We start from the raw sequence: 23,210 nt of genomic DNA on the forward strand, positions 1-23,210 counted from the left end.
ACTTTCATATATAATTAAGTAATCCACTGTCATGCATATATAATTATAGTATATCTTTTTATGAATAGCATATATGATTTTTTTCATATCTAGATGATCTTACATGCACGCATGATTGCATGAATATGATTGTTATTTCATGACTTATTTAAGTTTTCTAAACTATTATTTACGTAGGATCGGTTTGAAGTTTGTTATTGTACAAGACATTATATAGAGTTTGTGTCAAAAAAGAAAAAAAAAAAAAAAGACATTATATAGAGTTGATATTTCTTTCAGAAAAAAATAAAAAAAAATAAATGTAGAGTTGATATTAATTTTAGTACGTGCTCTATGATTTATAAATATATGGTAATCATATTGTTCATATAGCTAAATGCTTTTTGTTTACGTTAAGGAAACCTTGGGCCGAAAATGATACCTAGTTAGTAGGAGATTTTATCCATAAAATCTTATTTATTTTATGTAAAGATCCATCGACTAACCTAATGACCTCTTAATTAATCAATTAGGTTTTTCTCAAAATAAAATAAAAAAATAAAAGGTTAGCCTTTACCTTTATCCTAACATTCTATAATCTAAATTATCAAGAAAATTGCATGATATCAAAGTGGAGTTGCTTTCCTTATTTGACCTTTTAAAAAATAAATTGGCATGATACGCATCCATGTTAATATAGTATTATAGAGGGTGGGACAAATAACCTCACAAATGTAACGAATGAAGGCAGCCTCTAATTTTTATTTTTAGAAGACCAATTATGATTCGATTAATAATTGTAAGATAGATGATCTAACAATAATTGATGCAATTAAAGGTAACACAAATTAGTTGTTTTCATTGTTTTTCTATAAAGGGAGTAGCACTAAATGGATATGTATTGGTTTAATCTATTTTTTTTTTAATTAAAACACATTTATCTTGTTTTTAAATATTGGTACAAGTTAAAAAATTCCCCCCTAAAATTTTAAAGTAAAATGTCTTGATCTAACCATAGTTGAGGATATACATTAAACAAAGTCTTGGATTATAATTTATAAGGAAAAAAAATGAAACTATTAGTAATTGATATAGAGACACGGAGTACATATCTTCAAGACTTCAATCTTCTTATGTCATAAATTGAAACAATTTTTTACCAAAAAAAAATAATACTATTTGCAATACTTTATTTATTTATTTATTTATTTTGATTTAAACAAAGTATACATGTAATAGTTTTTTGTGTTTAGAGAGCCACAAAGGGCCAAGGGCAGGTGATCGATGAGAATCGATTCCAAGATCTCTTAGCTTGAGACCGGGAGGGAAGCTTTAACCACTTAAGGGCCTGTTCTAATTTACTGAATTGAACTGAACTGAATTTATTGGAGCTGAATTGAACTGAATTGGACTGAACTGAACTAAATATTTTATGAGAGAAGGAAATTAAGAATTGAATTAAATTTATTGGAGCTGAACTGAAAATAAGCTGAAGAGAACAAGTCCTTAAGCTATCCCTCACTCTCTCATGAAGTATGTGACAGTTGATGGTGCTTTATAATTTTTTGACAAATTATTATTCAAAACAATTAAAAAACTAAAAGGTTATAAAAGTAAACTAAAAGATTTTATAAAACAAAGGAAAATGTATATGATAGATAAAACGAATGTTAATTGAAAATAAAAGTCACAAAAAAAGTATGTATGAACGAAAATTGGATTCTGTTTGATGGATTGAGCCTTACATGGGCCAAAAAGCCTGCAAGTAGAATTACATAAAAAAGCACGCATGCAAACAGCCTAACGAAAATTAAATTAGGCATGTATTTCAACACTTTAAGCCACACTACAAACAAGTAAACAACTCTCACTAATACTAATTAATAATACTCCCTCCGTCCCTATTTGATAGTCACTTATTTTATTTTTGGCGCCCTAAAATGTTAGTCACATTTGCTTTTTTCAAGTACCATTAATATTAATTTTTTACCGAAATTCTCTTCAATTTGCAAAAATATTTGTGCAAATTTAACTTTCCCAGGTAAATTTTGCTTTTCCATGTACTTTAATTACTTTCTCTCTCTACTTTTTTACATACCCAATGTAAACTTACTTTTTTAATGTATTTTTGCTACTTTTTATTCATGTTTATTAATTGCCGTGAAAATTGCCAAAAAATGACTATCAAATAGGGACAGAGAGAGTAGTTTAAGTCTGATATGTTCTCCATGTTTGACTGAATTACGACCATATATTCATTCCCACTTTCACTCGGTGTTCATTTGTGAAGTTTGAACTAGTTTCCGTATCTGTTATGACATAACACTACGTATAAATTTCCATTCACGAAGAATTTATCTATACTAACTAAATTCGATCTATCAAGTTTTGGTGGGGAACTCACCTTATGACTTTGAGGTCACGAGTTCAAGCCTTACCAACTACAAAATGCTTGGGAGTAGGGAGATTCCTTTACCTCCCCTCCTCTATGTACTCTCAAGCGATGACCTGCGGAGCTGGGCTAGATAAACCTATGAGAGGTACCGCTTAGTAGGGTTCTTCTTCTTATCTTTTCTTAAAAAAAAAAATTAAAAAAAAAAAACTAAATTCGATCTAAACTCAATTTAATATAATTCCATCATGTAAGGGAACTACGTACATTCAAAACATATAAAATGTAATGATGAAATTCAAGACAAATTAAATCAAATAAAGAAAAAGGGTAGGGATCGGAACAACTAAATTGAAGAAATTAGGTTATTTTCGACCTAAGAAGGCAAATAGGGAGAGGAGGGCATTTGGGAATAGATATATCACTAATTTATGAGTTGGTTATTCGTTAACTGGCGTGATAAAACATGGTGGTCAAGCCAACTCACTTAATTTACAGAGTGATTTTATATTATAACTTTAATTACAAAGAATTTTTCTTTGGCTAGTATACTTGGTTTTATATTACACCGTTTTTACGTTTTAATGTCTTAATCTACACATGTCCACTTGATTGGAAACACACAACACAAAAATCATATTGTAAAATGAAGCAAGGCGGCAGCAGCAGCAGCTGCTTCTATATGGGAATGAAATTGGTCTAAGACTTGGATACAACAACAAAATTGTGGAGGGTGATGCCTACAATGTGGTGGCTGCTACTAACAAGGAAACAGTTGCCTTTACTCCTTGATCTATTTCTGTTTTATGAAGACATTAGTAAGTCCAAAAGCTTTGTTTATTAATAATTTTGAATGTCATCATGTTGCTAAGAGAGCTGAAAACAATGTGGTTCACCTTCTAGTTTGATGAGATACAGAGTATATATTAGATAATGGCTGGTTATGAAATCCGGCATAAACCTGACACGATACACAAGAGGTACAATGTTTTTAGCCCGCTTTAGACACACCTTGCTTGAGCATGAGAGCACAATACTTGAGCCTACACAACACGAAATATTTCCGCCATAAATTCCCTCAAAGTATTATCGCCTTGGCAATACCTAATTAAAAAAACTTTTCAATTTAAGTTTAATTTAAATTAATGCCTTATTATAATTCTCCTTCTCTCTAAAAGTATTCTACATAATTTATTTAATTTTTTTTTTAATAAATCTTTCCAATTTAAGTTTAGTTTAAATTAATAAAAAAAACCCCATATGCCAAAAGAAGTACAAGAGTACCAACCCCACCAAGCACCAACAAACTTTTCTTAAATTTTTCTCCACTCTATATATATAAATAAATCTACTAAAATTCTCTAACGCAATCTTCTTCCTCTTTCTTCCCTTCTCTCCTTCTTTGTTTTCATACAACAAAGGAGAAAGTAGAAAAAAAGAGGGGCTAAAAATTTCAACCAAAAAAAAAAAAAAAAAAAAGATGGTTAAGTTTTCAAAGGAATTGGAGGCACAACTTATACCAGAATGGAAGGATTATTTTGTAAACTATTGGCAGCTAAAAAAACATATCAAGAAAATTAAACTCTCCCTCAAACCAAAACAAGCAGCTCAAGTTTACACTTCCGGCCATTGCTCCAGCTTCGGTCACTCGGTTTTCGATCCCGTTCGTTCCTTCGTCTCCATGGTCTCTAATAAACTCCATGTTGGTAGCTCTTCTTCAACAGGTGATAATGAGGTATACATAACTCATTTTTTTTTGGGGTGGTGTGGGAGGGTTAAGGAACACAATAATCTTGATTATTCACGTGGATTTTAAGTGATTAAAGGCTTTAAGTTAGGATTAAAGCATATACTTTTTGATGACTAGTTTGAACAAAAAACAAAAAAAAAAAAAAAAAAAAAAAAAAAAAAAAAAAAAAAAAAAATTCTTGCTAATGAATGTTTTTCTTGTTTATTTATTAGAGGACTTGAAGTTTTTAGTTTTTTTGGTTTTTGCCTCTTTAGCAATGTTTCAAAATTGAACGATATTGGTCATTCACATCTTTATTTAAACATAAAAATAAAATAAAATAAAAAAATTCATTTTTTTTTTAATTAATTCATTATATTGGTTATAACTTTCACTATACGCAACACAATATCAATTTAGTTAAGGCATCAAATTAGTCACAAGGACAATATAAATTACAAATGGAGATGAGACACTTCGTCTTAACCATTAAGCTAAAATTTCATAAGTACATGGTTCGTGTTAGCTACCGTTTAAAAGGTCATTTTTTTAAGAATCTGGTTTTAGGGCAAAGTTATTTATTTATTTTTTTTTTTTTTAATTTGAGATGTCTATTTCTTAGTTTTGGACACAATTTTAAAGCATAGCTAGGGTGGTTGTTATGAATGTTATATTTACTATGTATTGTTAATTTGTTATACTTGAATATCCCGTAATCTCGTGTTAAAAAGGAATATCCTATTAAAAAAAATTGTCATTTGTGGTGGCCACCCGTATCTAATTTGTGGCAAGGAGTAAATATGAATGTTTAACTTTTGTTACCTAAAGTTTTGATTTTAGATGCACAAATAATGATGTATTATTGGTGTAATGGCTTTTTGCTGTGTGGGAAGTGGGGCACATTAAATTAATTAAAATCTTGAGTATATTAATGGCATATTATAATAAACGAGAAAACAATCTTTTCTATTTAAATAACATAAATATTAGAAAGTTATAGAATTTAATCATTTCTATAAAACTTTGGAATTTTAATATATTACATAATTATTATATAAGGAAAAATAATAAAAATTTAATATTTTAATTTGCTTTTAAAACTTTTTTTTTTTTTTGTGACAATAACAATTTTCTTTTGTGAATTAGTAGTTTGTGTGTAACATAACTAACATCAACATACAATAACATTAATTTTAAAATAATTTAAATATCAAATCATCATAGTTTCATTTGTAGTACCGTATGGAGTATACTTGTATTTAGAATATTCTTTCAATATGAATGATGTGATGAAAATATAGAGGTATTAACTCTTATCAATAATTAAAAAGAAATCCTTTTTTTTTTTACAACAATTTAAAAGAAATCCTAGCTTGTTCTTTTATTAAAAAAAAAAGGTCCTATGTTTCTAATTAAAAAAATATGTGAGAGAGTAACATCATCATGTAGAAAAAGCTTTGTAAACATGCTTTCTCCCCGTTCATTGGACATAAAAAGAAAAATAAAATCGGACCCCCTCTTATTTGTATTTATTTAAGGGTAAAAATATATATATATATATAGGTAGCTTAAAAATGCATTGGCATACCTTTCGGTTTCTCTTTAAATTTTGTATGTTGATAGCAAGCAAATAGGTCACTTTCTCTTCTTTTTTAGAAGTTGATGTAAAGACCAAAATTTTGTCCCTTTAAATGTTGTCTGTTATGCATGATTATGGGGCCATTTTTATGGTATAATAACCATCATGCAAGAAATCATCGCGATATAAAACTACTAAATCATGAAATTAATAAAAGTAAAATTTCCTTTTATTTTAGAATTTAAAAGAGTTAAAAGTATAACAAGGTAATAAAATTTTTACAGGCAGTGAAGAGAACATCTATAGAAGAGGAGGATGATCAAGAAGATCAATTACGCGAAGAAAATGAAACAGAACTTTCTCAACTCTTCTCCGAAGAAGATGAGGTAAAACGATGTAACCCTCCCTATTGGAACACTTATTGTCACGTATATTGTATCGAACTGTACCTTATAGTCAAAGGTTTACCATGATCTTAATTTTTTTTTTAAAAAAAGAACTAACATAGAGATTGATAAAATTAATGATGATATAGGTGAAGATGTTTTTTGATGTGTTGGATGAGGAATTAGAGAAGGTAAATCGTTTTTACAGTGCTAGGGAAACTGAGTTCCTAGAGAGAGGAGAGGCTCTTCTTAAGCAACTACAAATATTACAAGACCTTAAGCAAATCTTAGAACAACGTCGTCGAAAGAATTTCTCATCACCAAAATCGTCTTTTCATGGAGGATTTATGTCTCGTTCTAATTCTAATTCAACGCGAAATTCGGACACTTCTGGTAAGTTTACGTACAATAATTTTTCATTTATTATGAATGTTATTAACATGATTTTGTTACATAATTACACTTGTACCTTTCTTGTTAACAAAATTGACATGAATGTTATATTTAAATAACGTTAAAATAATTATCCTATTGACCACTCTTATATCATGCATGTATATATAATATATATATGCATTATCAAACTTTAAATATGAATATGTTTTGATCAAGACCTAACACTAGTTCCATTAACAAATTAAACTTTGCTTACGACACTAATCCAATTTTCCACTAACTTTCCTAAACGTGATAATTTTTTTGTGAGATAATACTCAAAACCTTTTGAAATATGGCAACCAAACACAAATAATCCATTCAAATAATTTTACTTGATCGAGAACGAACGTCTTTTTATTATGAAAAGTTATACACAAATCATATTCCGTAATCATATACTAAGTGTACACAAATGTTTACATAGTCGTCAGATACATGCGATAGAAATAAATATCGTTCCTTTACATCATTGCCTATTATTATACGTATCTTTTGATGCAAACAAATAAATCATAAGGTTATAGTAATATATAAGATGACCTTGAGTAGACGTACATGCATCATGCATGAGTACTAAAATTTCAGTGAAGCACGCTTTTATTTTTTGCTTTGAAGTTTACAATTATAGCAGTAATACGAGGTCATATCATTTCTTAGCTTAATAGCTTTCTCATATTTTGCCTAATTTCTTGTTTCCAATATCTAATACTAATGAGACCCCATTAGTTTTTAATACTACTAGATTATAGAGATTAATAGTTCCACATAATTACATATACAAAATAGATTAAAGTATGGAGTACTAATGCAACTTAGTTTCACTTCTTCAAAAATTCAAGCCAATTTTGCTAGGAAAAGGTTTAGTACTGGGTAAAACCTTGTATACAATATACGTATAGTATATTTTGATCCGTTTATATTCAATAACTCCATATCAAATACAATTAATTTCTTCAATTGAATAAATTTGACTTATTAATTGTACCAATACATTTGTTATATACAAGATCCAAGCAAATAATTACGTGCCAAAACATACCATTAATTAATATAACACTTTAAAAATTTAAAGAAGCAACTTTAAAATTAGCGGACTTTAATTTTACGGATGGTTTAATTATATTATTGTCCCTACATAAAGCAGTGTCCAATATATATACATATATATAGCTACATATAGTGGGTTGTTAGTTGTTAAATGCTTAAAAACAGTAAGTAATAGTGTGTCTTTTGCCATATGATAAGAAAAAGAAGTTAGTGGGATACGACGACTCTCAATAACAAAACAAACAAAAATGGCAACTTGAGTAAGATTAGTGGCAACTATTAATATTAATTACAAGTACTTAGCATGTTATTTGTGGTAGGTTGGTAGCCGGTTGCCCGGTTGTTTATACATGAATTATAAGAAAAAATAACGTTGTAAAACTCGTCTTGTAACTATAAATTTGAAGTCACAAGTTCAAATATCACCATCTCAATCTACTAGTTATGTCGGTTAAGTAGAATTCTTCTCCTTACAAATAAATAATGTTTTTGATAAGTAAATAAACTCGGTTAGATTATAAGTTCATTTAAAATTCAATATATAATTAACTAAGCTAATAAGGAAGTACAATTCAATTAAGTATATATTTATAGTGGCAGACACCTGAGTACAGTGCCCCTCAAAATGTTACTATATGGTCCAATATAACATGGTTGCTTATGTAATGTAGGACATTATCATTAAATTAATTCATTTTCATGGACTTTATAATAGGATCTCCACTATACTCTTTTTAGTCTTCATGTCCTCTGACTTTTTATGTTGACCTTCTACTTTATTATACTATTCCTTATGTTATTGGTTAGGAATCAAGTGGGTTATTTTCACCAAATTTCTCATGCAATTGTGGCCTCTAATTTTTTTTTTTGGTGAAAATTGTGGCCTCTAATTTAATCTTGCCACATCAATGTTTTTAAATTCCATATATCAGTGTTGTACTATTATAATACTTTGTAATCCTCCTCCGTCCCTTATATAGTGGTCTATTTAGATTTTTTCACAAAATTTAAGAAAGTTGTAGATTTTATAAAACTAATAATTGGGAGGATTAAAACGCATTTTTTCAACAACAGTTTTAGAGGTGAGTGTGTGAGTACACCTAAATCAATACATTCGAGTGTATGTAACAATTATATGAAGTACATCGTTAAATCTATGTAAAGTACTAAATGCAGTACAAAATAACCTAAATGCAAGAATTTATATTAATATGGAATAACAAAAGACTAAAATAACCTTAATTTTTATAACCCAATATCCTATTTCAACTTGATCGTAAAATTCAACCTTAAAAATTCTAGATTTCTACGGTTTTACCTCTGCTAATCGCAAAAGATTTTGCTAATCCCAAAAATTTCTGCTAATCCCACAAAATTCACATTCATCTTCCCCCTCTCGTCTAAGGTAATTTATATGTGTAATTTGGTTATTATTTGTTTTTTATATAATATTTCATCCTTTTTTTCGGGGGTTACTGTTGACCCTCGGAAATTTGATCCGGAGGTGCTGTTGACCCCCGGAAATCTTATCCGGAGGGTACTATTTACCCCCGGAAATCTGATCCGGGGGTACCGTTGACCCCCGGAAATCTTATCCGGGGGGTATCGTTGACCCCCGGAAACACATCCTGGTACCCTGATACGCCCTCAAATAAAACGTTTCGTATAATATGGAAATTTTACTCTGTTTGATTGTTCATTTATAAATTAAATTTTGTGGAAAAAAAAATTACAGCACATAATTTTCATACCTCAAAAAAATCTTCGTAGTGCACTTCATTATGGTCCATGAATTTGTATAGTATTGAATATTAAATAGGATGAAAGGTTGAATACATTAAAATATGGTTGTAAATTATACTGTAGGGATGATTATCTAGTTAGGAGTGTAAAAGATTAAATTCAAACAAGGGATGATTATCTAGTTAGGAGTATATAGTTAGTAGTAGTAAGGATTTAGATTAAAACAAGGGTACAATTAGAAATATGAAATTTTAAAATTATTAAATTATTCTGCATTTAGATAAACTATTACCTGCATATAGTACCCCCTTTTGTTTCACACATTTATAATTAATCCATTGATCCTATTCACATTTCACAAATTCACATTGCTATTTTTTTTTTTTTTTTCTCTTTTTCTTTTCTATAATTGGTTAATAATTACTTTGGTTATTTTAAAGAAAGTAAAAAAGTAGTGCATGTCATTCATACAAAGAATGAACCCTAAGAAATCTCTACATTCTCCTAATTTGACATTTGTTAAGAAAAACACAAACATAATAGCAATCGTGTGGAACTCTAAACAAAAATTCACCTAGATTTTTTAGGGATTAGACACCAACTAATTTAATTGCTCTTCACCCACAAAACAAAAATCAACTGTCTTAATCAAATCTTATTTCTTTTGTTTGTCTCACCACTTTTGATCACTTTTCTAGTATAATCTAAAGTTTCCACCTTTTTTCCCACTTACCCATCAAATATTTTCCAATGATCTTTTGTTAAATTGATTAATAAGCGGTAATTTTTATTTTCTGGGATTTGATTTGGTGGGTTTTTTCTGGGGTTTTGAGTTTTCGAATTGCACACAAGGTGTTTGTTTTAATTCCTCAGAGAAGTATCTGAACTTGGATTTAAGGACTGCTTAACTTTGTTGTATTTACTTGACGTAAAATTATGAGAAATTTCATATTGATTCTACTAAAATGAATTGATATAGCAGTATTTGTTAGAAACTCTATACTTTTTACTGGATTTGATTACTAAAAGAGGATGGAAATCAATAATTTGCAGAAAACCTGTCTGATGCCAATGAGGGTACAGATGCCTCATCACAGACAGATGAGGTAGTAGCAGCTCTTGAAAAGAATGGGTTGAATTTTATTGGGGCGGCTACCCGGTCTAAGAACAAGAAAGGGAAGCCAAAAATGGCCCTAAGGATTGACATTCCGGCCACCACCCCAGCTCGGACAATTTCTGCTGTAACGTCTACATTATGGGAGGATCTAGCCAACAGTACTAGCAAGGACTGCCCTAGGGAGATGATTAACAGGAAGAAAATTCAGTGTGCTGAAAAGATGATCAGAGGGGCTTTTGTGGAACTTTACAGGGGTCTTGGCCTTGTAAAAACTTACTGGTATAAATATGAAACTTTTGAAGTTTGTTTTTATTTTTTGCTTGTTTGCATTATTTCGATATAGCTGGTGCATATGCTATGACATCCAAATGCTAATTGTGGTCTACCATTTGACAGTACACTGAATTTGGTAGCATTCACGAAGATTCTCAAGAAGTTCGACAAGGTATAGCACTGATTTAAATTATTATGGACTTGTCATCTAAGTTCTTACAATCTAAGAATGGTTGGTTGCTTAGTCACTTTCACATGTAAAAAATGATGGATTAATCGTTATCCTATCACCATGCTGGAGAATGTAACAATAACAGCTGCACGGCTGCACCCACATATCTGAGCTACAATTTACTAGTTGCAATAATCATGTGGAAAACAGAAGCACTTTAATTCTTCATGCCAATATCCATCATAAAATGGTGTGGAACTTTTAATCAGCATTTTCACCAAAGTAGTTATTGGATTCCTTAATTCGGACAGTATTCTACTTGGGAAGGACACTAAAAATAGATACCCCTCTGCTCAAAAAAGGTATACTCGCCTTTTCTGTTAGAATGTCAATATGCATACACTGGGGTAAAGAGACATTGTGGTAATATTGGTAAGTGTACTTTCAGAAAGTGCAACTGGTAGCTCAATGGATCCAAATGGCTTTTAGTTATCCAAATGGACTTTTCTTACAGTTGTTCTTGGAATAAAATCTAAGCTAGTGGCTTCGTTAACCTTTTTCCTAGCAAAAGATGCTTGTGTGAATTTGTATGGTGAAATATTTTTTTTTTTTTTTTTTTTTTTTTTTTTTTTTAAGAAATAAATTTTGATCAGTTGTGATTAATGTGAGAATTCTCATTTGCTTGAACAGGTAGCGAATCGACAAGCATCTGCTGGTTATCTAAAAACAGTGAAGAGTTCCCACTTTATGAATTCTGACAAGGTGTGGAAATGAAACCTTTTTTTTTCCTCTGTGAATCATATTTTGCTTTCTGTAGTTTCTGAAACATTCTAACGTATTGGTTAATAACATGTAATATTTTGAATTGAGTCCCTTAAACACATCATTTTCCCACCAATATTTAGAGAAAAGTAAATTGAACTTGGAATCTTTCATCGTAAAGTTGGATAGTCTGAACATTATGAATATAAGATTGCAAGAGCAATAGGCTATAGGAAGGATTCAAGATCCTGTTAGGCAGTGGCTGCTGTAACTTTTGAGAGTTAAACATTTTGTATTGCCAACTTGTTGATTGTGGAATTGAGTTTATGTTAAAAAAAAAGTTATCTAATTGAGTTGCTATTTTCCATGGTGGTGTCATAAAGGTGGTTAGACTAATGGATGAAGTGGAGTCCTTATTCATCAAGCACTTTGCCGACAACGACAGGAAAAAGGCTATGAAGTTCTTGCGTCCTCAGCAACAGAAAGACTCCCACATGGTTACTTTTTTTGTTGGTAAGTTTATCTTGCACCTAATGCCCAAGAAAAAAAATTAACAGTTAATTATATTTGACCTCTTTATTCTTAGATAAAATGTCATTCTTTCATATCACAATACACTCTGCATATAGATGTTGTTGACATTGCTGCCAATGATATAATTGATTCACAAAGTTTGTTTACCGCTTGATAAAATTACATACTTTTATGTTTGTAATTAGCATTAATAATTTAATATAACCAATTAGCCTTTAGTTGAATTCAATTTTGACACGTAGTTTTTCTTAAGTGGGTGGTTGTATCACAGGGATTAATCATTTTCCACTACCATTTTAAATTAAGTTAATAGTATACTTCATATGTGTTTATCAATTATGAAAGAAATTGCAGTTATCTATTACTCCCACAAAGACCCTTCTTTTCTTATTCTTTAAGCTCCAAACTAACTGTTTTTTGCTCCATATTAGTTATCAGTTTAAAATACCAATGCACTATTATTTGTTTGATTTGAATACCAATGTGATCGCAAATAACTCTCACTAGTCATAGGCAGATGAACTGAAACTGATGTGTCAATGATAATGATAATTTGACTAGCATGATAATGTAATACCAATATATGATGAGAAAATTGTCTATAAGATTGAGCAACTGATTACTGAATAGATATCTTTTTGAACCCATGAACCTAAACAATAAGAAAATTTCATGATTTTTAGCTGGTTCATAAACTCTTTTTGGTTTGTTTGGAACAGGGTTGTTTACGGGCTGCTTTGTGACCCTTTTTGTTGTATATGCTATTTTGGCACATATCTCTGGTATGTTTTCGCCTGGAAGCAAAGATGAGTCTGGTTACATGGAGACCGTTTATCCTATTTTTAGGTAATCATCAAATTCTTTCTTATATTTTTCAAACTCTTCTTGCCTTTGCCTTAGCTCCCTTAAGAATTTAATTATTCATAAATCATCAGGTTCTCTTGAATATATTTCTTAAACCTCTATTTATCTATCTCTAATAGTGCGTTGAATACTTGGAAATGAAACTCTAATTGGAGGTCTGGGATGGTACCTAGAAACTTACTGTTTATTTTAATTTCTTTCGACATTGGAGGCCCAAAGGGCATTGGTGAGACTATCAACCCTGTAGCATATATCATAGGATGTGTCACATAGGCTTTATTGTCCTTGATTGTCCAGAGGGAACTCATGCGTAATGTAGGTGAAGTACAGCCCAAGGTCACCTAAGCGAGCTAGGAGATTAATTCTCTGAGCTAGATTCTGGCCTGTCCAACTAAGCCTATCTTCTTCTTGTGTGGTTCATAATGGCCTAAATCACATGACGTTCTTTTGCCAATCTTAGACTTTATTGACATATGTTAACTGTGGAAAGCACTTCCAAGAACCGTATGTGAGACTTTCACCCAAGACTATGAAGACAAAAAAAAAAAAAAAAAAAAAAAGGGAACCTTTGTAAAGAACATGAAAGAAAATGAGAGAAATAAACTTTTTTCAACAAGATCTATACTTATTCAGCCCTTCAATATTTGCAAATTTTGGAAACTGTCACTCACAAAATCATGAATCATAAACTCCAAAAGTTGCATACATTTTGGGACGAAGAGTGCAAACTGCAAATATACGCCTCCCATGCCCATTGACAATAGTGTGGCAAAGGACCATGGAATGCCCTAGTGGTGTCAACCCACTTGGTAGTTGGTACCCTCGGCCCTTGATGGGTCCCAAAATTTATTTCTCAAGTCCTCAGGCCCTAAGGGGTACCTTTTGTTTTTGTTTTGTTTTTTTTTTTTTTTTTTTTTTTTTTTTTGGTATTGTTTACACTGTTGAAGGATTAATATCCCTCTAAATTAGTCTTTCATTAACTTTGTGGTGCAGCACATTTGCTCTGCTGAGCTTACATATGTTCATGTATGGATGCAACTTGCTTATGTGGAAGGCCACTAGGATCAATTATACATTCATATTCGAGTTTTCACCGAAGACAGCTCTCAAGTACAGGGATGCCTTTCTTATATGTACTTCCTTGATGACTGCTGTGGTCAGTGCCCTGGTCATTCACCTCATATTAAGATCTAGTGGTTTTTCTGCACAACAAATTGACGTCATTCCTAGCATACTTCTTCTGGTTAGTCATTTTTACAAATATTATTTTCCTCCGTCTTCTACTCTTCTCCTACTACAACTATATTATGTGCAATTGTGATGGTGCAGTGACCACATATGGTCAGAGGAAGAGTATAACTTTTATTTTACCTTGGATTTTCAGATCTTTCTTGTAATCCTAATTTGCCCCTTCAATGCATTTTATCGTTCAACTCGATATAGCTTCCTCAAGGTTATACGTAACATAGTGTTCTCTCCACTATATAAGGTAATATGTTTAACTAATTTATGCTTGCTTGAGATTTTGCTATATGGCTGTTCTTTGATGTAATGATTTACAAAATAGGTATATAATTTAAGCTGACCAGTCTGTTTTGGTAATCATGTAACAGGTTTTGATGGTAGATTTTTTCATGGCTGATCAGCTGACTAGCCAGGTACTTCTTGAGAGTGGAACCATGATGTTATCAGCTTAACTATATTATTATCATTGATGAGCCCAAATACTAATCAAATGTGTATTTTTTGCAGATTCCGCTGCTTAGGCACATGGAAACCACAGGTTGCTATTTACTTGCTGGCACTTTCAAGACACACCGCTATGATGTATGCAAGAAAGGAACAATGTACAGAGAGCTTGCATATGTCATCTCCTTTGCACCATATTACTGGCGTGCAATGCAGGTACCTAGTTCAATTATTAATGATCCTCTTTTGAATACATCATAAGTGCTTTCCATACTTGTCCTTCTGCTCTGTGTGATGCAAAGAGCGGTATTTCCTGCTCTAGCATCTCTTGAGTACATAAGAGTTTAAATAAATTGTTAACCCCCTTTTTTCTGTTTTTGGTGTCTTCCCTTTTCATGACCTTCAAGTGTGCCAGGAGATGGTTTGATGAATCTGACCCTAAGCAGTTAGCTAACTTGGGCAAGTATGTTTCTGCCATGGTCGCTGCTGGTGCTAGGCTAACATATGCCCAGCAACAAGAACCTACAGTTATTAGCACAATTCTAGTCGTGTTGACTTCTGTTGTGGCCACAATATACCAGCTATATTGGGATTATGTGCAAGACTGGGGATTTTTCAATCCCAATTCCAGAAACCAGTGGCTAAGGGATGATCTTGTTCTGAAGAAGAAAAGTATCTACTATATTTCCATTGTAAGTTCACATCTTGCTCATTCCCCTTCATTTCTCTTTTACATGTCAAAAAGAAACCAATTCAAATGGTAACTTTCCTTGTAGGTTATCAATTTGGTCCTAAGAGTTGCTTGGGTGGAGAGTGTCATGAGGTTTATAAAAGTTGGAAATATTGAAGCCAAATTTTTAGACTTTTCTTTGGCTTCTCTAGAAGTAATTCGTCGAGGACATTGGAACTTTTATAGGTAAGCCCTTAAAGAGTAACTTCTCTCACTTGTGACATTTATCTCAGAATTGTAACAGGGTCTTAACCTTTTGTGACTTGGTTTTTCTTATCTTCTTTCAAATAACAGAGTGGAGAATGAGCACCTAAACAATGTGGGCAAGTACAGGGCTGTAAAAGCAGTTCCTCTGCCATTCCGTGAAACAGATTCTGACGGCTAAACTGTCAGCTGAAATCTTGTACAGATATCTCTAGTTCTTCAGTGGTGGAAGAAATGCAATTTTTTGTTTACGTCTTCCACAGAACTTAAAAGAGCTGCACTGAAGTATCCGTAACAGGTGAAAACCTCTTGCTCGTTATGCATCTGAATATATACTCATGCAACTGCAAAGCCCATTTCTGTACAGAAGGTGCACCATTGAATTCAGTCTCCATAAACTTGGAAGATTTTGTATAAGCAATATATATTGACCTAAATGTATGTTTATTTTTTGTAACAAAGACATACGATTTCTTAAATGCAATAAATTTTTGACGCATTTGGCTGAAAAGATTTCTGGATAAGTTTCATCAGAGTTGATCTTATGTTCTTTTTTCTGCCGTTATCTTGTGAACCTGTCACCTATAACACTGGAATATAAGAATGCATGATCAGATTGTATGGCTGTCAAATTACGCCGGTTCATGATTCCGAGTTAGATTTTGGAACTGCTGTATAGGTGAAAAATAAAACAGTTTATCTATTGCTCAACATATTGATCTAAACTTCAAAGAAAAACCATACAGTTAACAAGCAAGAGTTTACTCATACGTCATACCTCCCTACTATTTGAAACAACCCCTCCTAATTTTAAATTTATTAGTAAGTTAGAAATACAGATTACAGATCGAAAACCTATCTAGATGTTAAACTCCCCATTCTTTAGAGATTCAGCAAGCTTCTTTGCAATACAGTAAGCAGTAGATTGTATAGTGATCATAGGATTAACACCAACAGCACTAGGCAGAACACTTCCATCACATACAAACAATCCTTCTGCTTCCCAACTCTCCCCATTCTCATCAACTGCACCTTCATTTTCTCTCATTCCCATCCTGCAACTTCCCATCTGGTGGGCCGTGCAGTAAACTGCCCAGAAACGAGCTGTCAAAGGCCCTTTGGTAGCAGAAACTGATCCTAAAAATTCTTCTATTTCATCCTCACTCTTTCCTTTACACTCTATTCTCTGCCCATCGCTCCTATAAGTCCCAACCTCAACAGCACCAGCTGCAATCAGAATCTTCAAGGCTCTCCGAAGCCCTGCTGTCATATTTTCTCTGTCCTCTGCACTTAACCCATAGCTGATCCTCTGCTCTGACCGGACTTCTCCAGACCCCTTGTCCCTCACCATCACAAACAAATTAGCGGTCCTAGAATACCTTAACATTCTCCTCTTTATATCACTGCCTGACTCCCATGGGCAGAAGAGGGCAGCACAAGCAGCTGGCCCTAGGGCAGGTGTCTCTATCAAGGCCCTCGGCATGGAGTTGGACATTTGATCTGGTGCCGCTTGATGTGCAGATGTGATCAGCCCACCTTCATAGCTCTTTCCCTCGAATTGTGAAGTGGGTCCCTGATCTGGAAAATGTCCCCACACCATCAGGGATGGGTGGAGGTGGAGGTTCTTTCCAATATGTCTGTTCCTCAGTCCACTTGAGATCAGTAGCGGAGGTGTCAGTAATGACCCACAAGCTGAAATGGTCACTTTGGCTTCAATCTCAAACTTTCTCGGGATCTTCTCATTTATTGATCTCGCTAATACTCCAACACATCTTTTCTCTCTCCTGCGGCCATTTTTTGTGAAGAAAAGCCTCTCAGCTTTGCAGCCAGTGATTATCACTGCTCCTAAGTTGACAGCATCAACGAGCCAGGTCACATTAGTCCCTTGCTTGTCTGCAGTCCTGCATCCATAGTAGCAGGATCCACAGTAGTGAGCCTCAGAGGAATTCCGTGAGACTAGGTCGACCTTTAAGCCTAAATTCTTACACCCTTTTCTCAGGACCTGGTTCTGAAATCCTTCCTTCACACACTCAGTTGTAACACCAAGCCTTTGAGTTACACTCTGCATGGCAAACTTGTACTGTGTACTACCAAACAAGCCTAACCCTTGTTCCTTAGCCCACTCTTTTAAGACAGGGTCTGGAGTGTTCAGGGAAGCAGACCAGTTGACAGCAGTCCCTCACCCAACAGTAGACCCTGCAAGCAGCATGACAGCACCATCAGTGGTAGGGATCATTCCTCCTTTCTCCATGAGCTCGTTCATTGTGGGGCCTTCAAGGGAGGAGTAGTCAGGGGCAGTGTAGTAGTTTCCTTTTTCGAGGACCACCACCTTTTGGCCCGCTGCAGCAAGGATTGCAGCTGCCACTCCTCCCCCACAACCAGATCCCACAATGACTACATCACACTTGATCTTGTAGAGGTTATCTTTGGGATCCTCTCTGACATCGAGCCCTTTACTCGTGAGAGATTGCAATAGGGTGAACGGAGTTTCATAGAGGGTCTCAACAATGCCACTTTCTAGAGGCCACCCTTGGTTGTTTGCTTTGTTATCTGTGGTGGTGGTATCAGGTTCGTAGTCTATTGCCTCCCATGCCGCGTTATGAGAGTTATCATCCACCTGTTCATCTTGAATAATCAGTATTGCATATTCTTATTTGGTATGCTACACTATAACACAACAAGCAATGTATAGATCTAAAACGGTTTCAATTCACCCAAGACTTGCTCTTTACATATGAACGGTAGAGATGATAAATGTTGTTCTATCAAGCCGATTAACGTACTATACAAATAAATTACTTGTACAAATTAGTACTACTTAAAAGAACCAACCAATATTAGGTTTTCTCTCCTTCCTTCTTCGGAGTATGTTCTACTTCTAATGACATGCAACAGTTAACTGAATGTAGGTAATAATGACGCACACGCCATACATGATGTATATCTCTGTAAGAAAGTCTTTCTTAATAGAACGGATAACCAAAATTGATTAATATCACATATAAGTTAGGCTATGTTTAGTTCGGCTTATATAAGCAAATTTTGACTTATATAAAAATGATCAGATCAAAATAGACCTTTTCTTTCCCTATACAAATTAATAAAACCTTTTAGTGAAATGACTAATATATCATACGGAGTAATAAATTATTGGCGGTGCTCTAAAAGCTTATTAAATATTGCAATGAACTTGCTTGACTTATATATATATATATATCACTAGTAGAATAAACTAAATGGCAAGCGGTTCAAACCCCCTAATGGCAAGCGGTTTTGAACCGCATGCTCTTAGGGGGCTTGCCAATAGCCTTTTAAATGGCAAGCGGTTCAGAACCGCTTGCCATTTGCAGAGAAAGGGCAGCGGTTTGGCGCCAAAACCGCTGCCCATTATGCCTATAAAATATTAAAAAAAAAATTTTTTTTTTTTGGTTTTTTTCACTTAAATTGATACACAAACAAAATATATGTAAAAATATTAATATTTTTATTAATTTATTGATGTAATATTACAATTTCATTAAAAAAAATATTAAAAAAAATAAATACAAGTAACAAAATTACAAGGCAGTTTCTCAAAAAAAAAATTAAAATAAAAAAAAATAATACAAGGCTCTTCACCACCCACGAGCACCAGCATCACCATCCACGCGCACCAGATCCCAGCCCACCACCACCCCACTCACCAGATCCATGCGCACCACCACCATACACCAGACCACCACCGACCACCAGATCCAACCCGTAACCCACCTCACCACCAACCCTCATAAACCCGTAACCCACCTCACCACCCAAAAAAACCAAATCCCAACCCCTTATCCCGTATCACCACCAGCAGCCCCTTTATCCCGTATAACGACCACCACCAAGCACCTTAAACGCACCTTTAGGCCATGAAAACGACGATTTTGGCTTGAAATTATGGTTTATGAATTTGACCTAAAAAACTCGAAAACCCTCACGCATGCATGAATTTGCTCGAAATTTGCTCGAATTTTCTCAAAATTTGTTCGAAATTGTACTCTAAATTCGCTCGAATTTAATTGGGGGGTTTTGGTCGGATTTCCTCAAATTTAACTTCAGATCAAGAGGAGAGGAGGGTGACAGAGAGTGAGAAAAATACCGAGGAGAGTGAGAAACTGAAAAATGGAGAAATGAGAAAGAGATCGAGTGAAAACTGAGAAAGAGAGGAGAGGAGATGAGTGAAAAACTGATAAAGAGATAATGGAGAGAGGAGAGAGAACTGGTGAGGAGTGAGAATGGAGAAAAGAGGCGTGAGAATAGATTATAATATGGGTAGGGTTTTTTTTTTTGAATTGGCAAGCGGTTCGTGGTTGAACCGCTTACCATTATAACAAATGGGAAGCGGTTCGCGCCAAAACCGCTTACCATTTTAAAAAAGAGTTTTTGGGTCTTTCGAAGCGGATTTGAAAAACCGCTTGTCAATTGGGGCTTCCCATTTAGTTTTTTCTACTAGTGTATATATATATATATATATATAACCATCAAATTTTACAGTACTCCGTAGTAGCTAAAGACAGTTGACCAACTTAGGATTTTTTTTCTAATGAAAAATTTATCATACCATTTCATTTTCAAACTTCTTTTATTTAATTCCTTACCATAAAATAAAATCGAATAGTAATTGGATGATTAGGTACGTTTCTCGTCCCTTCCCAAAAATCATAGAATACTGTTGGGAATGTGTGATAGAGAATTAAAGGGAAATTTTCAGCTAGATTAGTGATTTTTTTCCTTTTTTTTTTGAAAAAAAAAAAAAATACTAACCATTTATATCGTTTCCTAGCTAATGTATTATTATACTCTTATGGGGGAATTGGACCATGCACGAGAAGAGCCCTATACCATAAAACAAAGAGAAGGGACAAAAAAATATGGCACTTCCACAAATAAGTAATTAAATTCCGAGCACCCCAACGTATTACAGGCTAAACAAAGAAAATTGACAAAACTAACATCTTTGAAAATGATTATCTTTTGAACTCAAAGTCGACCTAAGTACATCTAATAGTATATCAACCCATGTAAACACTATATTTTCTTGGAACACACAGACAACATAGAGTTTAATATTTCTTCCAATCTTCTATCCCGCCCTAATTACCTTTACACTTTTTTTTTTCTATCTTAAAATACTGATTAGAACATACTACTTATGGTGTTTCTCTATCTTTCATTTACTTTAATCACGTATATATTCTTGTAACTACATATCATGTAATCTTTAACAAGTGTAAATCTCGAAATTATAAAGATAAAAACAACGTTATATTCATCTTGATATTGATTGACAAACAATACAATTATATATCTAATCTCTATTTACTAAAACAAGAGATGGCCAAAATTATAGTAACTAAATCCTTGAGCAACATTCAAAGCTTAATATTATATGACATAAATACCTACTATTTGTATATCATTTAAATAAAAGGCAATCAAATAAACTTATTAGAAGTATATATACAGAAAAAAGAAAGATTAATTACCAAGGAAAAGCAGAAGTAGAGGCACAATGACTTGAGAAAAAAGAAGACCAATCTAAGTGGACTAAAGAACTTGTGACTTGACCAATTCTGTAGAATCTTCTCTCTTCTTTCAGTTGCCAAATGAGAAAACTTTGTTATGTAAGGCCATTCTTTACCAAAACAAAGAGACCCACATAACAAAAGTGTCCCTAATCTTGTTGATAGTAACCATAATACTACCCTTACCAATAACACTGCCTCCGGCAATCCTCTATCTTTCATCACCCCCACTACCTAAACCACAAGAAAAAAACAAACCCTGATAAGTTTACACTATCAACGTGACTATATAAATAATACTAGAATTAAAGTATGTACGTATATAGTAATTGATTATATATTACCTCGGAAGGTATGGGTTTTTGAGATCCACAGGATCGATAGAAGGATTTGATAGAGTTATTGATTGGTTGATGATGATCGAGTTTAGATGGAGGATCAAGTGGAGGGAAGAGAGCTTCACAAATACTTGTTAAGGAGTCCATTTCTGAGGAAGAAATTATCTGTTCATAGGTTTTATTCTCCCATGATTTTCTTAATCTAGGATGACTTTGATTTACCTTCTTCATTTTTTTTTTTTTTTTTGTGAAAATATTTGTTTGCTAAAGTGTGTGTTTTGAAATGTGTTTGGTTTGTTTGCTTGTATGCGTGCGTATTTATAGTATTAGAAACTTCATGTAAGATATAACGGTTGCAAATAGCAATATTATTGGAAGTTTTTTTTTTTTTTTTTTTGAGGACTGAAAGTTTTTTCTTTTCAAATCATACTAATTAAATTTAAGCATTGTTGTAATCATATTTATCGCAAATTAGACTTGACAAAATTGCTCGGTACGTATTTAATTGCCTAATAATGCATGTGGGACTTTAAATATCATATCTCAACGCCAAAAAATGAGGACGAGATGTAACTTTTATAAAAGTACGTAATAATTTTGTGAAAAAAGGGGTTTGATAGAAAGTACTTAATGGATAAGATAAAGATAATTAATTTCTAAAAATAAAAAGAGTTATCCTAATGTGAAACGTCACACTTATGGATGGACTTAGTAATGATGGCTTGTTCTGTTCACCAATTAAAAAAATAAAATACTGAGTAAAAAAATAAAAAATTTAGGGCTTATCAAGTCCAACCAGGTATGCATACATTATGATAATCAAATTTAATCAGATCTAATTGATTAAGTTTAGATATATTTAGGTGAAAAGAACGCACCTTAATGACTTGATCCTCATAAATTAAACCTACTAGATTTTATGTCGCGTGTGCAATCAACACTCTCATACACCCGTAAAAAATAAATAAAAAACTCATACATGCATAATGTACACTTTTTTTTTTTTTTAATAGTTAATGTACACTTACTATACTGTCAATCTGTCATACACACTATTTTTTTATATACTTTCTCTATTCTTTTTTACTTGACCTGTTTCTTTTATCACACTTGCCAATGCAAAACTTTAACGACAAATAACTTTAATTCTCCATAAGTAAAAATTACCAAAGTTATATATTATGATAGTACTTATTGAGACGAATTTAAAAAGATCCCACATTAATATGTTTTTCCTTGCACATTATTCACAAAAGACGGTCAAAGGAGGGGTGATGAATAGTGTAAAAGTCAAAGCGGGTCAAGTAAAAAAGAACGGAGGAAGTATTGAATTAAGTGCTTAAAAAATTTCTCATATAGGACTCCGATTAATTTATGGATGTTAATTATTAGTGATGATTTTCAGGATTAAAATTTGTCTAGTTAATTTGTCAGCAACAATTCAGACATATTCAGGGAAGAGCAGTGAAATTAGTTTGCTATGTTCCGTACTTATACATTGTTTGATTGCTTAGTTTCAGCTTTAGCGTGTTATTCGTGAGCCTATATAACGGGCATTTAATTTATTGGCACATGTTAGCATTTAATTTGTTGTAATATGTAATTAACACACTTAAATGGCATTGATTTATTTTGTTGCAACACATACACACACTAGAATACGTGCTTGTGTAATTTATCCGTTT

At 33.0% G+C, this 23,210-nt stretch overlaps 1 protein-coding gene and 1 pseudogene across 2 annotated transcripts; one reads left to right on the top strand and one right to left on the bottom strand.

Moving 5' to 3' along the window:
• Positions 1 to 3,793: 3,793 nt before the first annotated feature.
• Positions 3,794 to 16,175, top strand: LOC145564149 (phosphate transporter PHO1-like). Its single transcript, XM_081624488.1, has 15 exons — positions 3,794 to 4,106; positions 5,964 to 6,065; positions 6,215 to 6,458; positions 10,347 to 10,689; positions 10,807 to 10,855; positions 11,546 to 11,617; positions 12,001 to 12,130; positions 12,871 to 12,997; positions 14,009 to 14,258; positions 14,400 to 14,504; positions 14,629 to 14,673; positions 14,768 to 14,920; positions 15,112 to 15,396; positions 15,481 to 15,620; positions 15,729 to 16,175. The coding sequence occupies exons 1-15, from the start codon at positions 3,852 to 3,854 to the stop codon at positions 15,817 to 15,819; spliced, it is 2,391 nt and encodes a 796-aa protein (XP_081480614.1). The 5' UTR covers positions 3,794 to 3,851; the 3' UTR covers positions 15,820 to 16,175.
• Positions 16,176 to 16,322: 147 nt separating this feature from the next.
• LOC145564151 (long-chain-alcohol oxidase FAO1-like) lies at positions 16,323 to 21,756 on the bottom strand (annotated as a pseudogene). The gene is made up of 3 exons (XR_014094757.1): positions 21,532 to 21,756; positions 21,149 to 21,421; positions 16,323 to 18,255 (listed from the first exon to the last, which is right to left on the bottom strand). The product of XR_014094757.1 is annotated as a long-chain-alcohol oxidase FAO1-like (transcript).
• Between the last annotated feature and the right edge of the window lie 1,454 nt (positions 21,757 to 23,210).

Source organism: Chenopodium album, chromosome 10, assembly GCF_948465745.1.
Source record: "Chenopodium album chromosome 10, dcCheAlbu1.1, whole genome shotgun sequence".
Taxonomy (NCBI): domain Eukaryota; kingdom Viridiplantae; phylum Streptophyta; class Magnoliopsida; order Caryophyllales; family Amaranthaceae; genus Chenopodium; species Chenopodium album.

Bases quoted from the DNA above. Each gene is read 5' to 3' on its own strand.
- LOC145564149 (XM_081624488.1), top strand. From the start codon at position 3,852: ATGGTTAAGTTTTCAAAGGAATTGGAGGCACAACTTATACCAGAATGG. The intron at 14,259-14,399 runs GTTAGTCATTTT...TTGGATTTTCAG, and splicing joins TTCCTAGCATACTTCTTCTG to ATCTTTCTTGTAATCCTAAT. The intron at 14,505-14,628 runs GTAATATGTTTA...ATCATGTAACAG, and splicing joins TGTTCTCTCCACTATATAAG to GTTTTGATGGTAGATTTTTT.